The sequence below is a fragment of the Symphodus melops genome (assembly GCF_947650265.1).
Source record: "Symphodus melops genome assembly, chromosome: 9".
Lineage (NCBI taxonomy): Eukaryota > Metazoa > Chordata > Actinopteri > Labriformes > Labridae > Symphodus > Symphodus melops.
The window spans coordinates 17479813-17497636 of record NC_136699.1 but is presented as its reverse complement, the minus strand read 5'-3'; the positions used below and the strand labels follow the sequence as shown (position 1 = coordinate 17497636).

Below are 17824 nucleotides of genomic sequence, written 5' to 3'. Positions count from 1 at the left end.
GTAAATTACCCTGAAGAAATAAAGATATAAAGCAGCTCTCTCTCTCTCTGTCTCTAGTCAGTGAGCAGCATTAAATTGCAAATCGTAGATCATAAAGCAGATGCCAGACCATCTGTTAAAGTGCTTTGTGAAGCAGTATCACCCTGGTGCCCACAGAAATGGGACACAAAGTGGAAAAGTGTGAGGTTGTTACTCATATTATTTGAAGTCCTGATAATTGAAGGTTTTTCACACTGACGTTCTCTGCAGCTCACAGTGTTTAATGACATCAAGGCACATTATTGTTTGGAAAAAAAGGCTGTTTTTTTGTATGCCTGTTTTTGTTTTTTTTCTGATGTTTTTTTTATTATATGGAAAAAATATAATTGACTGTATTATACTCCCTGAACTGTTAAAGATCAATTTTTTTTGGAATACATACAGAAACGGTCTAGCCTAAAAATAAGAGACAAAAACATTTCACACATAGAAGAGATTCCAATCTATGCAAGGAGTAATATTAGACAAAAACTGTAAATCAAGCATTTTCTTTTTTACTAAAATCCCTTCTCCAATCATTTATATTATCTCTAGAAAAGACCACTCTGATGTAAACATCTCCTAAAAATAGTACGGAGAGGGTTTCCACACCTGGGCTGCGATCCCTGCCTTCTTGGCAGAAAACGTTGGCCTGGGTGCCTGGACCCCCGACCGCGGAGATGACATCCGCTCTGGAGAGAAGGCAGACATTGGGGAACTGATCCTCGGCTGCCCAGATGCTGTATTTGAAGGGTACCCTGATCCTCCTGTGGGACTGAGAGGCAGCTGTGGAGACAAACACTGGCTTCTGAAATGAGAAGGAGGGTTATGAGGGAGTGAAGTCTGTCTGGAGAACGACTGGGTGGACATCAGGTTCTTGGACTGTGGTGCTCCTCTGGGCAGGGTGCTAAGAGGGTCTTTAGTTGGGTTAAAGATGAAGAGGGAAGAGTTCAGCTGGTATGGCCGGTGCCTTGACAGGTCCATCTCTATCTTGGAGCAGCCATTTTCTAAGGGAGGAGGCTCAGGAACAGGCTCCGGTGCTGGGGCCTTCTGTCTTGGTTTCTGCTTGACTGCCTGTTGGGCCTTCAGATTTTGTGAAAGCTGAGCACTCATGTCAGAATTTTTGGCAATGGCTTTTACTCTGCCAGGCATGTTTGATTGGTACACCCAAGATGGTGGCAGAGACATAGTGGGAGAAGGAGACCTAATTTGTCCGGGAATTTGGTTTTCAACGACATATTTCTCCATTCTTGACTGTCGCTTGGCAAACAGCTCCGCCCCCTTCCCTGAAACGTTGGTGAGGGTCTGCTCTGGCCTGTGCTCCAACCTTGGCCTGGTTCTGGAACTCTTGAGACATGAAGCCCATTCCGGGGCTCTCGTGTCCTCAGCCCTGTCCTCCTCTTTTGCGAGAAAGTTTGAGGCCTCTGCACCGAGCGCCAACAACTCTTCCTCGGACGTTGGCTCGGGCACAGATCTGAGTCCATGCTTCTTCCTTTCATCTGTCCCCTGCACCAATGAGAGCAGCTCAGGGTTCGGAGACACAACTGGCTTCTCTTTGAATGTGAACATTGACTTCCTATTTGCCCTTCGAGAAGCTCCCTCCTCAAGTATTCCTGTTTTGATCTGAGTCATCTGCTTTCTTTCTCCAGCAGGCTGAGGAACAAATGTGGATGGCTTTGGAGCTGTTGGAGGGCCGTAGTGGGGCATGGGCGGATAACGGGACACAGAAGGGAACTGGGCTGGTGGAGGAGATGAAGGAGACATGACAGGCGACATCGGTTGGTTTGTAAAGCTGGGTAGGGGAGGTGTGGGATATGATGGAGGTGGAGGGGGTGGGGAGAAAGCAAGAGGTTGGGAAGGGAGAGGAGGAGTGGCGTACGAAGGAGGAGGGGGAATGCTCACGATGGGGCTGGCTGTTCCTGGAGACTGCACTGTCGGAGGTGAGAAAAAGGGCCGGGCAGTTCGATTGATGATGGTGCTGGTCTGCTTGGATGTGGGCACGGACGCCCTGTCAGGTTCAGAATTAATGTGGCAACCATTAGAAAGCTTTCCAAAAGGAGCTGGCCCTGATTGGCCCCAATTCATCTCTACTGGTTTCATCAGAACTGGGTTGGTATTATTACCTCCATGGGGAATCTCATCCGTGACTTTGTCCACAGGCTTATTGATTTTATATCCCGCCTCATCCTCTTCCTCTTGCTCTTCCTTGACAGGGAGGAAATGTCTTTCTTGGATAACACGCTCCTCCATGTCCTCTTCTTTGTGGAAATCTTTACCTGGGTCCTCCATCAAATCACTTACTGAATGTGCCAGCTCAAGTTTTTCCAAATGGGTATTGCTATTCTTAAAGTTTAGGTCCCTGTCCTTCTCCTCACTGCTCCTTTCTGCCCATGTTAGTTTGTTAGACGAGGAGTCAGTTTTCACATTCTCAGCTCTGTCCTCTTCTGAACCCTCGCCGCAGCTTTCCAGCGTGAAGGCATTCACCCTATGCTTGCGCCGGTTGAAGAGCTGAACACCTCTGGAGCTGGAGTTCGAAGGGATTGTGAGCTGAGCAGCAATAATATGACTCCTCACACGGGCCTCCTTAAGCTCCTTCTCTGATAAACTGGCACTGCGGGTCAGATCTGGAGTGAAAGAGACAAGAAAAAGAAAAAAGGAGAGACTGATCAATATGAGGAATAAGGGATTTTTCCTTTTTTTGTCACAATAGCTGTGTTTGATTAGTGATAAAATGAACCCATGCTACTAATCCAATTTAGTTTTTTTTTACAAATAGAGAAAACTCCCTCAACATCTAATGAAATCTCCCTATATTGCTTCTATGTACACATAGAAAAATAACAAAGACACAGTTTTTACAAGTTTGACTGGATTTCATACTCTTAAAAAAAACCCAGCATAGTTGCTTCTGCATCATGTGGTTTTGATTGTTCGTCATACTTCTTTTTATTCCAACCAATGAAGCGAGAAAATACAGCTTTGTGGACACTCGACTCAGCAGACCTGAGCTTTAGCCAGACGTCTAACAGACATGGCCGGTAAAAAATTCAAATAAACATTTTCAAGAGAAAGACATGAAAATCTAAAGTAAATAAAAATGTCTAGGTTATCGTCTCGTATTGGAAAATAGTGTCAGTCAGTTGTAGCGCTGGAGTTTCAGTTCTGCTGATTACCTTGAAATTATAAACTAAAACATTTCAGTATTTAAATGGACAGTTTGTTTTCTGAGCTTAAGAGCTCAATTCCAGGCAGAGAAGCTATTTCCTCTGCCATCTGCAGCCGTCCCTCCCTGAGCATTCCTGCACCACTGAGAAAAACTCCCTGCCTCAGCTTCCAACATGCCTTTGGTTTCTCTCTCAAGTTAATTTGTGCAATACTGCAGCTTAGACCTTTAATAGACCATTTTTTACAACCTTCTTTCCACCGCTGTCTATAAACATAAACTACAATCAAGTGTTCCCATATTAAATATAGACCCTACATCATTCTCAAGTTAATGAGAGGAAAATAAAAGTGCAATCTTTTCTTTCTTAACCTAAATGTAAAGTTATTGATCCTCCGATGAACATTGTCTGAGAGAAACTCTCATGCTAACACATCTGTTGCATTATTCATCTCATTCATAAAACTGTGATTAGAGAAGAAATTCAACATTCCTTCAGGAGTCTTCTCAGACATCTGGCACAGCCATGACTCTGTCTTCAATTAATAAGATGATGGATCCAGACAGCCACATTATTTGATGTAATCATGTGCAGATCACTGTCAGTGAGCATAGATCAATCACTTGTTAAGCTTTCCTATACAGCTCATTCTGCATGTAGCTTTTCCTGGCACATAAAGCTAACATGATCGAAGGAATAATATGGAATAATATGCATCACCTGCTATTGATTTTGTAGACTTTGAAGTCCATACCCTCACATAAATTAAATTAACTCTTTGAAATGATCCCTTGAGTTTTACATTTAACCAGGGCTCAATATGTTTAATATATCCTGTAGACATTAATTTCATTCATGAAGATGGCCTATTGAGCATATTTGATAAAAATAAAAAAAACTTTTGTGATGTTTATATAATAACTAAATGATACCCTTTGATGATGAAGATTTGTATATTTTCCTAGGAAATGCATCATATCCGGATTAACTCAAACACCCTGACAGAAAGAATGTGACAATTTTGTAAGATGGAGACAGAACAACCACCCTGCATATTTGTGACAACATTACACCGAGGTTGAAAGCATTATCACACAAGAAGTCCTCTCAGCACTATTGACATGAACATAAATCAGCCTGCTTTACAGGCTGCAGCAGAGACATGAGCCCACCTATCACACAGGTACTTACTGTATATTCACTGCCTGTTATTCAGCTTCTCCATATGGGTCCCAGTGGCGTTTTTATTAGCGATTTAATTGTTTAATAACTCAGACTACCTGGGTGTACCAGAGGGAGAGCAATTAGGCTTGAAATGAAGTGTTCTCACTGTTAACATGTCACCTCCAGTGGGACCCAGACTGGTTATTAAACGACACGCAGGTGCAAATCCCATCAGTGACTGATACCACGACCGAAAGCGTCTCAGTGAAAACAAGTGATACGCTTCATAAACTTTAAAAAAAACGTTTTCCCCAAGTTTATCATTGAATTTAACATGAATGGACAACTTTGGTTATTTTCTAATATAAACGCCGCCCATTCCTTTTTTTCATGACCCAGTACAACGAAGAAAGACGGTACTGAAGATGCTTTAAAAAAAACAGTTCTGAAGCGTTTCATTTGTAGTCTTTCAAGGTTCAATTCTCAAGAAAAACCTTGAAAAAGTATGTAGCCGTGCTTACTTTATGACAACAAGGTTAAAAAGTTCAACAAACTTCGGATTTAAACTTTTTTTCATTAAGAGGATTTTTGAGTACGTCAGTCTTTGACTATACGGAAACAGATTAATTCAGTTATATAAAAAAACGGTTACAAAAATACAAAAAACGTATTTCTTGGCACAATTTGCAGTTTTCCTTTCTTTCAATCAGCGCCATAAGTTGATTCACGAGTGAGTTCAAACTTGAACTTATCTCGCTGAAACCACTTTATTTCTTTATCTCTTACCGTATTTGAAGTCAATGTCAGACCTCCGCCGTTTAGTCGGACTTCCATAAGAGTTTTCAATCTAACTGCGTCTGAGAGCTTCACACCCCCTTTCTGTAGTGAGACACGGGATCGTGTTACTTTTCCTCCTCAGTCCAGCACAGCGCTCACTCCCGTCTAATAGTCTACACACACAGACAGGGAGGGAGGAGGTCTGTGGCTGGAGGCTGTGCTGTCTGTCATCCAGCCTCCAGCTCTCTTTCACTTTTCCAAAATCCGCTTCACCTCCTTTGCAGACTTTCCACTGATTATAACAGAGGCATGCCTCTGGTAAGAAAAGCTCAGGGCTTCTATTGCAAAAAAGTATTGACGTTTTCGCACTCGAACAAACAGCTTAACTTTGTTCTGACAGTTCTGAAGAGGTGCCTGATCAATGGCAAGTATCGAGCTGCTTGTCTCTGTCTGATGTCCTCAGTTGACAAGGAAGTGACTGACTCTTGTTGCAGTCTTTGAAGTGGAAAATGGAGACCAGATATACTCCAGTTGATGTGTGTATAGATTAGGCCAGTGAGACACCAGTGATCTGGCATTTGACCCCTCCAATCCCTCATGTCTGTCTGGATATTACCATGCAAGTATGTGTATTTATTGTGGACCCCCCTCCCCCCCAACAAACCAAGTGCCTGCCCTCTCTGAACCCCCAGGGGCCTGAGCTGCAACCTGCAAGGGCAGGAGAGGAATTTCCTGTCCTCCAGCAGAGACAAAAACTCAGCCTCAAGCAATGATGCAAAAGCCTAACTTTCATTACCTGCAGTCTCATGTCATCTATGCATTGGCAAAAGCAAACCGGTAACTCCCCCACAGAAGGAGGATTTAATTCAGGGGGGGCAACAATGCATTTGTGTACTGGAGGTCAGATTACTCTGTCGGATGTTATCTTTTTCCAAGCAATGGCCGTAGGGTGAGCGGGATGACAGCACCGGCCCCCGTGGGTGATGTGTGAAGCGGTATGGAAAGAGAAGGATTAACAGAGGTCCTGGGATCTAACTCGACTGATTGTGACCTAAACCTTGCGTGAATCCCATGGGAGAAATAAAAGACAGACTCAGAGGTGGAAAACTGAGCCCTGCAGCTCATATTGTTACTTTTGTGTTTGAAAAACGGGCCTCTGCATCGCTCACTCTTCGAGCTTTTTTGTTGTTTTTGGTGTTCTTAGCTGCATTTGAGGAAACCAATTAGTGAGTAATGAAAGATGGGAACAGTGAAGGAGGTTTAGAGGCCATAGATCTTTATCAGGGACGTTTATCTGATGGCCATGACCTTTTTTGTTATGCGGTTTTTCCACTGTCTCTAAATCCAGCACTTGACTTTGTCACAGCACAGAGGTAAATGGTCTTTCAAGCTGAGTTTTGTTGTTTTTCTATTTTTTTTTTCATTTAAACAAATAATGTTTCTTCCTCTTGTTATGAGGTTTTGGTGCTTCTTTGAGATTTCAGAATTGTGAAAGTTCTGAAGAAGTTTCCAAACTGCTCATGCCAAAAGTTTACCCATTATTGCAAATTGCAGTGTTGTATATTGAGACTGCCCTTTAGCAAAGACGCTTGATTGCATTTCCATTACTGTTGGGGCTGCCTTTATTTTTCTGTGTGGAAACAGATGTTTCATGTAGAACGTCACTGGTTTAAGTTGCACTGACGAGGTAGGGCTGCCTGTTTTCTCCATCTACTTCTATAAATAACAGGTATTTTAATGTGATGATTAATACTGCTCTTCAAGCTATACTTTCCCATTAAGGCAGCACCCAAAACAAACCACTGGAATAAAGAATACGATGCAAAAAAAAAATAAAATAAATAAATACTCACTTGTTTTGCGGCTCATCTGTTCTGAGCTGAATTCTGTCTTCTCCCACGATGCAATGCAATCTGTCTCGGGGGCATGCATGTTTTGTGCTGCGGGGAGAGGTTTTCTCAGTCCTCCTGGACTCCAGCTTACCCCTCTCCTGATTGGCATATGTCCCTTCTCCATCTCTACTCCTATTTAAATGCCTCAGCTGCAGCAGAAACAAAAGCCCTCAGCAGGGGGATATGTGAGGGTTTAGTTCCAGTCAGGTCAATATCCCCACTTAATAAGATGGAATTGTGGTCCAACAGGAAAATGGAAGTCTTCCGTCCTTATTGGCAGTCAGTGAATTAGTTCAGATACACAAGAAAGCACACAAAAAAGGACTAGAAAAGGAGTTGCCTCAGCTCTCCAGGTTTCTGCTTCCGGCTGTGAATCCTATTTTGAAAATAATCCTTCCAAATGTTGTCCTGTAGTCAGAAGAAGAGGAAGAAGTGTGCTTCAACTTTAGTCTTCATGAAGTATTATTCTCTATCTAATAGGACCTCCCAGGAGGGTCAACTCCGATGAGCCTTGGACGAGTTCCCATGGACAACTGCCACATAAATTGCACAAGTTTGTTGTGCTCTGTGAAAAAAAATCTGGCAAAGTGAGCTGAGAAACACTCAAGTCTCTTTTTTGCATCTCTTTAATTTTTTCTCTGTTGTTCTTCCTCCTCTGCTATTTCTGTCACAAAAAACATACTTTTCGTCTGTATCCCAATCTCCAGCCTGCAGATTATTTTCCTTTCAGAGAAAGGGATCTGCCCTTTATCTTGGAGGTCATAACTCTGCAGTGACGTGAAAGCGAACTGTGTATATATACAGCTTCCTGCTGTTAGGTGCATGCGAAGAATAACATTTCAGTCTGCAAAGGTCATTCCACAGGCTGTTTTGTATTCAGAGCTCTGATGTATTCAATTAACGTTGCTTTATTCTGGTTTCCTGGTTTATTTCTTATACATTAAAGCCAGATACAGAGTCTGTAGGCAGTATAATCCATTTCTTTCTCTGTTTATTCACAGAACCACAACTGAGAGGGAAAGTTCACTTTCTAGAAGTCGTTCTGATTAAAACCAAAATATATGGAGCGACTCAAATCAAGAATACTTGAATTCTGTGGTCAACAGTTCCACCTTTCAGATGTGCATGTTTGAGAAAGTCTGTGAGCTCCTGATCACATGACTTAAGTTATGCAATCGTCATGTCCATTTCAATGCAGAACCCCCTGGAAAAAAAGGAGAAACATAGTGATTAAAATGTTTTTTTTCTTTAGTTATATTTTTAAATATTACATTTGCACACTAGACCCACATTTCACACAGCTTTGGCAAACAACCAGCACAAGTGTCTCACTCATTGTTCCATCATTGCCCTTTGTGTAATGGCACCAGATTAAAAACGCTGGTTTGTGCAGGATTTAAATTATTATCAGTAATGGTTTCAAGAACGCCGTCCAAAGACATGACCTTTGAGCGAACACAAAGAGCCTGCAGTTTATACAAAAATGAATGGCTTCTTTTTTTTTTTTTTTTTGAGAAAGTGACTTGAGGAACACTAATTTACTCAGCTTGGCTCGTCTGATGCCTAATGGACCTTGGTTTGCTTCCAAAAAGCATAAAACTCTAACCTGTGTCCATTTCAAAAACAAAGACAGTCCAATCTCTGTCCTGAAAGAGGAAAATCAGCCTTCTCTTCCAACTGTCATCAGGCTGAAGGGATTAAAAGGAACATGAATACATCTTCATTCATTCAAGTGTAGATTTGAATAACTTGTTTTTAACTCTAAAGATTAAGGGAATACCAAGCGTTTCTAATACTTTAATTTAAAACACTGAGAAATAAATTAAGATGAAAGATTCCTTTGCAGTATAAAGTCACGTCCTACACTGACATCTATGGCATCCCGCCCTCTTATCTGATGAACAGTTTCATAAGTTAAACAGTGTCATGTTTCCCCTTCACAGCTAATAAGACCAATCTGCAAAGTTTGTAACTGTACACCAGAGTTTACACGTCCTTGTCCTTGATTGTACTTATCTCTCCTTGAAGCTGAACTGAGATTGAATTTGTTTTTTGTTTTTTTTCGCATGGAGTCACCGCTCAGGAGTGGGACACACATAATGATTATTTTCGAAATGCATCTTTCAGGCACTGCAACCATGCTTACGTTCATCTCCCCCCCTGGGAGAATGTGTTTTGTGCAGACGCTCTCAGACATGACAGCTGAGTCATGACAATCTGAGGGTGGGTTCGCTCGTTCGTCGGCCCCTGAGCACAATCATCCCAAACAAAACACGGCCCCACCTCCCTGCAGAAAAGCAACAAAAATCCTCCACTATTTTAGCTTACAGGGGCAATTGTGTCAAGCGAGGGTGGCGATGAAGGCTCTTATTGTTTAGACTGACTGACAACAGCGCTTTGATTCCCCCAGATGCGTTCGGATAAATCTGGAGGCTGACATTGTCTTTTTAGATTAGCGCCTCATTGCTGCATTTTAATTCTGCGCTGTTGTTGTTCCAAGATCATGTTGACTTTAATCAGTGAGAACAGAACATATGCTGAGTCCTTACACTGACTGATTAAAATATGTTTTTATTACTTTCTTTGATTCAATCTGCTAATATTTATTAACTTCTAGGCAAAGAACAGATGTAAAATGTTTAAAAGTGACCCAAGAAGGGATGCAAACTGAACTCTAGCTCCAAAAACTTCCACATATGGACTCTTGAAATCCTCATCTGCCACAATCTGTTTCATTTTCATTCCATTGGTCTCAGCTTGTTAAAATCCAGCTTGGGTGTTGTATTTCTTCCAGACTCGCTTGTGATATCTCCCCCGCTCTAGCGTGTCCTCTCTATTTTTCCATTCCTAAGATCTGATGTCATCCTTCCTCCTACCTCTACCCTCCAATTACCTTGAAGTTCAAACGGTATTTTATGGTGCCCACCTGTCCTGCTTCGCCCCCCACCCCTGCGCAGTTCCCTGTGCCACCCATTGACCTCCATGATTACAGCCAAGGATATCATTTACAGTCTGGCTCGTAGGCCACTTTACTGTGTAATCACAGCGTTCCTGTACATCGTCAACGTATGATGGATTCAGACGCAGACAGCAAATCTATCCCACTGCTCTCTCTCTCTCTCTCTGCAGCAAAGTGATGATGCAGAAAAAAAAAACACGGTTCTGGCAGCCATGCAAACTGTAATCCTTCACTTGTTCCTCATGGCCATTTTCTTGTACATTTGTTAGACATCTGCATCAATAGGTGACTTGTAGAAAGCTTGTCAGCCACCTAATAACTCAAGCTCTGCATGCATTTTCACCTCAGGTATGTCATCTGTACATCGTCAGCAGCTCTGGACTTACATGTGTTGAGGTATGTGAGACGTTAATGTCAGGTGAGCTTGCATTCCATCTACTGTAAGACTTAAAAGTGTATCAGTTACCGCGGTTATAATAAAGCATGTGGTCTGACATTGAATTGATGGCCTTTATCGCTGAATACCTTCAGGGCCGAGCTGAAATGTGTCTGATGTCTCCTGCCTTTTGCCCAGATCTTTTACAGTGTCCCAGGCAAAAGTCATTCATCTGTAAATGCTAAAGGATTTAGCAGGGCTTTTTGCTCTCTCTCTCTCTCTTTGCTAAGACAAAGAGCCATTCAAGGGCCCTCGCAGCACTATGAAAAAATTGGGGTCGTGCTCAAAAATTGGCATTCTTGCTTCATAATTCCTCTGGAGGCTGTGATAGTCAACATGCCTCAGCTTGTGCCGGCCGATGAGTGACATCTAAAATGTTGCAAGGCACAGAGTCCAATGAAAGTCGCAGATGTCTTCATGCATCTCTTTTTCTTCCTCTTTTCACTTTCAACGATCGTGCATGTGCACTCATAAATCATGCAGAGGAAGAGGAGAAGCTTGTAATGAAGTGTCTGCTTCGTGTGCGCCTCATCCTACTCTCACAGGTGGAGAACATCAAGAGGCAAAGATAAGCACTTGAAGTAGATGTGTATGATCTGTTGCCAAGCGGGAGGAGCCTTCTAAAACAATCAGAGTCATAATCTGAACACTGTTAGAAGTCAAACGAAGAAAGAACAAGCACCTTTAAAATGATTTTTTTTTTGTGCAAAATTCTATCAATACTGCAAGAAATATTTCTAACAATGGTATCTTTCAAAGTTATTATCCATACAAACTAAGACATTTGACAAAACAATGCAAGGAGGTATGGTAAGTTAGTATTCCAGATGTATGGAACCATATGGCAGAACAAAACCTGCGATTGCCCCCCATAAAGCAGTTAATGTGCCTCACCTGTTGTGTTAACAGGAAGCAATTACTTAAACGTAAGTCAATACAGATCCAGCCAGGTCGTTTAATTGGATACACCCGCTTGTGTTTCACAGTGCAGTTCAAGTGTATAAGCTGGCTCCACAGCAGGCTCCACACAGTCAGGACAATAGGCTCAGATATCAGTGAGCACAAAGCTAATATAGCCAGCCAAGCCTCATCTACACCCTGCGAGCCTGCACCGAGGGAAAAACCAGCGGCCACAGATGTTTGTCATCTACTCAAACAAAGACCCTCAAAGTTTCCCTCCTCTTCTCTCACCCCGCATCCCCCTTGCTTTCGCTCTCTTTCTCTCCAAACAAAGATAGAGTCTTACCCTGTAGAGATAAATGTAATGGGTTGCAGATGACAAAGTCTGCAAAGCTCCCCGTTGCACAGTGAGTGTGAAAACTTTCGCATTCAGTGTGTCATTCCCCTTTGGTGTGTGTGTGTGTGTGTCATGCTGCTCACCTGTGCTCCGGTGGGTCTGCCTGTGTGAGACGGTGAGTGTGCTCTGCCCCTTTTCAGTTTTACTCACCTCCCCCTTTTACCTCTCCCCTTTCTCTCTCTGACTCTCTCTCTCTCTCTCCAAATTGAAGCAGACGAAAGGATCGGGGGGGGGGGGGGGGGGGGGGGGGGGTCAGCTGGAACACAGTGGGCTCTTTGTCTGGGATCTTTTCATATGGTTTCCTTCAAGCTTGCATACTGAACACATTATGCTATAATATATTTTTATATTCAACACGGTGATGTGGAGGGACCAGTGGGCCCCTCTATTTTTTCTCCCCCTGTCTCTTTTCCTTTTTTGACCCATTTTCCTGCCATGCACACCGGACAGAGAAGTCCAAATAAAGAAGTGAAAGTATGCAGAAAATATGTGGACCAAGGTCCGGCTAGATCCACAGAATTTGTTGATGCAGACTCTTGCCGTTTTGAATAATAAAACCTAAACTCAATATATTATACCCTCTCGAGACATAAGACAAGAAACCTCCAATAGAAAGAAAAAGTATTCTTAACATATGGATGGATTTAAAGTGAATATTTGTCGTACATTATACCGTTTTCTGGCTTCTCCTGAGGCACCAGAATATATGATAATCACCAATAACCCTTTGTATCTTTAAGCATAGATTTACTAAAAGGACCATGAAATGCCATAGAACATAAGTAGTATCGGGCTCACGTTACTGTTCTGATATGTAGCTCTGCAGAGAAACATTGGAATATTGATTGGTTCCTGCAGGTCCTCAGTGTGCTGAGGCCATGGTTAGGGAACTGGGTTTCATTGGATTTGCAGAGGAGACAGCATGGCTGAGTTATAGGGTTGAAAAAATGTATCTTGAAGTGCTGCCAAGCTTTAGGAGTAACATCTTAATCTCCCTTCAGCCATAGGATAAGCTAACTTTACTTAATGGTGCAGTTATTATGCTTGTGGTTCACCACTCTATCAACTTGCAGGTCACACAAAGTTTACCAAAAGGCAAGCCTTACGTTTTCAAATCAGTCGGGACCATGAGAAGCATCTTCTTGTCGTCTGGAGGTGATTTTTTTTGGTGATTTTGGTGAACTTATCTTTTCACCAGCTCTCCTCGCCTGATGGATGGTCGTGCAAAACTTCTCAGACAATCCATCACCTCGAGGCCACGCCAAGTAACATCTCAGCACTACCTCCTCTCCTCCTTCAACACCTCCCACTCCTACTCTCTCTGTTGTACTCTTTTGTCTCATATCACTCTGTGCAGATTGATTCCCCTTCTTCTTATCTATTTTCTTTCTTTACGCCCCCACTTCAGGCTGCTTATTCCTAAATTCCTTTTGAATCTCACTCTCTTCATGACCACTCCTCTGTTCTTTCTCCTTCGACCCAGCCTATCCCGGCATCTTTATATGTGTAAAGGACCCAGTGCAGCTGTGAGAGCAGCCATTAACTGCCATGTCTGTCTTTCTTTCTGCGACTCCAGCGGCCGGCCTGACTGCGCTCCTCTGGCATGACTGTCTGAAGGGCAGCTGTGTGTGTGGGAGCTGAGGGGGAAATGTTAGCGCACATTCCTTCAGAAGAGGGGCTTTCTGCTGAAAACAGAGCATGGTGGAATTTCCAAAGCGATCTGGTTTGGTTCCCTCTCAAATCGGATCTATCTACAGAGGTTATTAAAGAGCATCGGCTGAAGCTTGAATTGATTAGAATCATACACAGGCCGTCTCTGCTTTCTCGCTCACCATACCGACTGTCAGCTCATCTCTCTAAATGTAATAGGATACAGGCGGCTGTGGGGCTGTTCAAAGGCACAGCTTTAGTGTAAACACAGAGAAGCAAAGGGGGAATATCCACGACGCTCATGGATGTTTTGATGGGTAGATGTTTCTCAATGATTATGAGGTATGTGAGCTCACATCCCATAGTTTGCATGGGAGTCCTCCTTCATACTGACTGTGCGCATTGCCAGTCTTCAACGGTATGTATGTGGGACTAATTCAGTTAAAGCACACTTCAGTTTCAGCGCAGCCTCTGTTTATTTTCACTCACTAGACATCTGTATTTCTCATAAACTACCTCAGAGGGTGTTGTGGTTTGAAGCAGGGATGAATCAAGCCTACTAGAATCAGGGTGTGTCCACTTGTGGTTGGATGATGTATACTAAGGCCACATTTAAAAAGAAACAGCCGTAATCTTAAATTCTTTTACAGAATCAGTCCTTAGAGGGTTTTCATAAAAAGCACTGATTCCACATTTTTAATTCAAGCAGGCTTACATGCCAGTTTGGTGCCTGTTAATATGTGAGAACAGAAAGTTCCTTAATCCAACATACTGTATATACTAAATATACTCTTTGGCACGACTATTTCTGTATTCAAAATTATTTACAAGGAGTGGGTGAGACGTGAGCATCACAGGGCACTTTCTGTTGTTTTTTTTTGTGTGCTTTCATATGTTTGTTTGTGTTTATTTAGTGATTGTCTTCATATGGTGAGAACCCTGGTGAATTATTAAACAGCATAAGACTGAGCCTAAACCACAATCAGCTGGCCCATGCTTTTTCTCTGTCAGTCTGGGTGATGTTAAAACACTAAGAGCCAGCCGTATTATTTACACCCAGCATGAAAAAACACATATCAACATCGGCTCCCTCCTAATGTGTTCTTGGCAACAATGCTGCTTAGACATGGGGGAATTAGGAATAATTGTAAATGAATCTCAGGGGTTTGCCCTGCACACACTCTGTTTCCTTGACTGCCAGCTTGTCTGGTTTTCATTTGCGATGTTTTAATGTAATACATTTCTGGATTTATTAAGTCTAAAATCACACTGAGCAGTGTTCACATTGCTCTGGCAGCCAAAACAAACAAACAAACAAATGCAGGATGTTTATAAAAAAACTCTTGATCGGGGAGATTTAGTCTCAGTCCATGAGTGTAAAAAACAAACGTGCTTAATGAGTTCATGTTTTTATGTTTGGAAAATGTACAAAATAGGCCATTTATGTACTGCTTTATTTAGTCAACAAGCGTCTTCTCAGTAAAACAAAACCATATCCACAAGTCTGCATGACACATATTCAATTTGCGTGTGAGAAGCTCTGAACAATAACAACTTCAAGGTCGCTCACATGAGTCCAGTTTAATCTGAACAGGACATTACTTTATTCAATGGAATGCCATAAAACACCTTTACTTCTTATTATTCGCACTATCGCTGTGTTAAGTGTTAAAGAATAACTGGAAGTGGGTGGTAGTTAAAGTCATTTAAGAAAGCCTCCGTCTACACACATGCACTGCAGTTAAACTTTATCATCTCTATGTTGTTTCCTTCCAGCAGAGAAACGTAAGCAACAAAATTAATAAAACTAATTCTTCTATCCATCAAATCCATATCCTGTACACACAAACATGTGTATCGATTAAGATAACATTCCTGTCTGATTCTCTTCAACACATGTGCTCTAAATGCCTTTCTGCTTAGTAGGCAGGCCTCGCCACGGATGGGAAAGGAACAAGGAAGGAAATATGTTTCCAACAAGAAGCTTGCTCTTTGTTTGGATCAATACTCTGATGAATGTGATCAAAATATACCAGGAGACAAAAACAAAAAGTCAAACACTGATCTGGTCCGCTGCCACGCAAACTTCTGAGGACTTCATCTGTGTTACACTATACAAGGACCTGGCAAAATATTGATACGCTATCTTTCCCTGCAAATGACATTAGTGAGCGAGCCCAAAATATCTGCAGCAGTCATTGTGAATGTGTAATGAAGTGAGATGCCAGGAAATCAGAGGCCTAAGTGTGTATGAGAAAGTAAAGAAAGCAGTCGAAGAAAAAAGAAAGAAAAGGAAAAAAAAAAGATTGTGAAAATAGTTCATACATTCATAATAATCCACTCTCCAGCTGTTTGAATATCAACATTTCGCCAAGTGAGAAAGGTGCTTTTTTTTTGTTTTTGTGTTTACCTTATCTATAATGAAATGTAATTGAGGTACAGCATTATATAACTAAAAAAGAAAATGAAACTTTTTTATAACTGTATGCCAATATGAAATATGATATATTAATGTACCGGTATTTATTTATAATATATTATAATATAATAATAAAAACTTAACTGAAACCTTTCTCAAATTTTAACAGCAACTTAGTGTTGTGATTCATCATGTTTTGACCTGTAAGTAGTCACTAAGAACATGAGGGGGACTTTTATACATAAAATTAAAAATAGATTTATGGATAGTGAGTGAAACTCAACGCTGTCATTTATGGTGACATGTTGGATAGCTGTCATCATAGGCAGGAAACATGTTTCTGTTGTTTCAAACAAAAGACATTCCTAAAGGAACATCAATTTGCCGTCTTGATCTGACCTTTTTTTTACGTTTAAGATTTTAGCTGAGATTTCAGATCAGTGCTGAGTGAGTTGGCGTTCGTCATACCAATGCCACAATTAATTCTAGTCATTCCCGACATTGTGACTTGTAATAATATTCATCCCCATCAGAATTCTCTCAGGATGTACTTATGTAGTTACTGTACCTTGTACCTCCCTCTGCTTGCATGCTGTCTGGAAGCAATTAAATCCATTCCTTCATACCTCCTCCCTTTTTGGCCCTGTCTGGACTTTTTGCTCTTTTACTCCTAAATAAAGAGACTAGAGTGAATCACTTTTCCATACTGTGGGCTCATATTTATACTTAAGACAGCAGAGGCTTTATGTGTTACATTTTTTCTTTGTCTCCTTCTACATTTCTCAGAGAATATAAGCCACTGTTGAAGTTTTCAATATCTCACCTGGGAATGACTCACTGTAACAAGATTTGCTGAGTAAATGTACAAATAACGCAGCTGCAGAAACATTCATTGTTAAATTATGTTGTCAGATGGTTTAAAATGAGCTATAGTCTGTTGAATGATTTCCTTCATAATGCAAAATCCGTTCACAGGGCTGATTCTGAGGCAAATCGGATCAAAGAGCAAAAAAAGAAGCTCAGTGTAATTTCATTTGCCAAATATACTTTGTTTTGCCAAACCAGTGAGTCAGACAGGCAGACGTGTTTCTGCTGCTCACATTGAAGCAGAGTCTCCTTGGTATGCTCCGCTCATCACTGTCACTCCACTGGTTTAACTGTCTTTCATTGGCCTGCAATGGATCCCATTACTCTGAGCTCAGTGAAGATACTGGCCATGACGTGACTTTTCCGTTAAAAGAAGGTGCTAAAAGAGTCTGTGGAGTCTGACGGAGGGGTCCTGGTAAAGATACTTCACCAGAGGATGGAGTTGGTTATTTATCCTCTTTGGCCAGGCTGGAAAGACCCCAGGAGAGATGTAGCTTGCACCCTCTGAGCTGTCCACCAGTCACCTAACAGATTAGACTAACAGAGACGGAGGAAACCGCTCCTGCTTCCTGGACAAATCAAGATTTGAAAACACTTCAATCTCACTGTCATCAGTATCACTTCCTTTATGAACAATTATGAGTTTTTCACTATGACTAACAGAACAAGTGCGAGTTGAACCAGCCATGAGTGACACATATTTAATCTTCTTATGTGCAAAGCCCAAGATTTTCCATGATACCTCATCAGACAAGAAAATGCATCTCGTCATGTATGGTAAAGCTCTATCTTGGAGGCATCACTGAACTTCACCACAAGCAGCAAGAGCTTAGTAAACTTATGTTTCTTAGTGATTCTTAGTTCTGTCTCACCACAGTGACTTATTCAGTGATGTTTTGTGCCAGTAAAAAAAGATCTGAAAATCCTCAAATCAAACCCCAAAAAGTCATTGGAAAATATTTTTCTCAGTAAAAGTCAAAGGCAACTTGATCACAGTTTGATGTAAGGGAAAGTTTTGACACATTCATGGAAGTTCCCATACAGAATAAATCTCTAGGGACACCAACTTCCAGGGTTTAACAGGACTTCTACAAAATAAAGGTAAGCTGGAGATCATTGTAGAGTTAGGCAACCACACTGTCAAAATTATGACCACCACTTTGGGCTTTCAATTTAATTAT

At 41.7% G+C, this 17824-nt stretch overlaps 1 protein-coding gene across 4 annotated transcripts in view; it reads right to left on the bottom strand.

Moving 5' to 3' along the window:
- The window catches only part of synpo (synaptopodin), a 38706-nt gene that overhangs the window by 4770 nt on the left and 16112 nt on the right, over nucleotides 1–17824 (bottom strand). Inside the window, exons 1-3 of one of the 4 annotated variants that reach the window (XM_079351537.1) lie at nucleotides 11791–11884; nucleotides 6977–8219; nucleotides 631–2642 (exon numbers count right to left, since the gene is read on the bottom strand). In XM_079351537.1, coding sequence (XP_079207663.1) covers nucleotides 631–2642; nucleotides 6977–7139 — 2175 coding nt within the window. In that variant the 5' untranslated portion in view covers nucleotides 7140–8219; nucleotides 11791–11884. Of the gene's footprint in view, nucleotides 1–630; nucleotides 2643–6976; nucleotides 8220–11304; nucleotides 11430–11656; nucleotides 11770–11790; nucleotides 11885–17824 lie in introns of those variants that run through there. The other 3 variants (XM_079351539.1, XM_079351540.1, XM_079351538.1) reach the window with 3 other exon arrangements.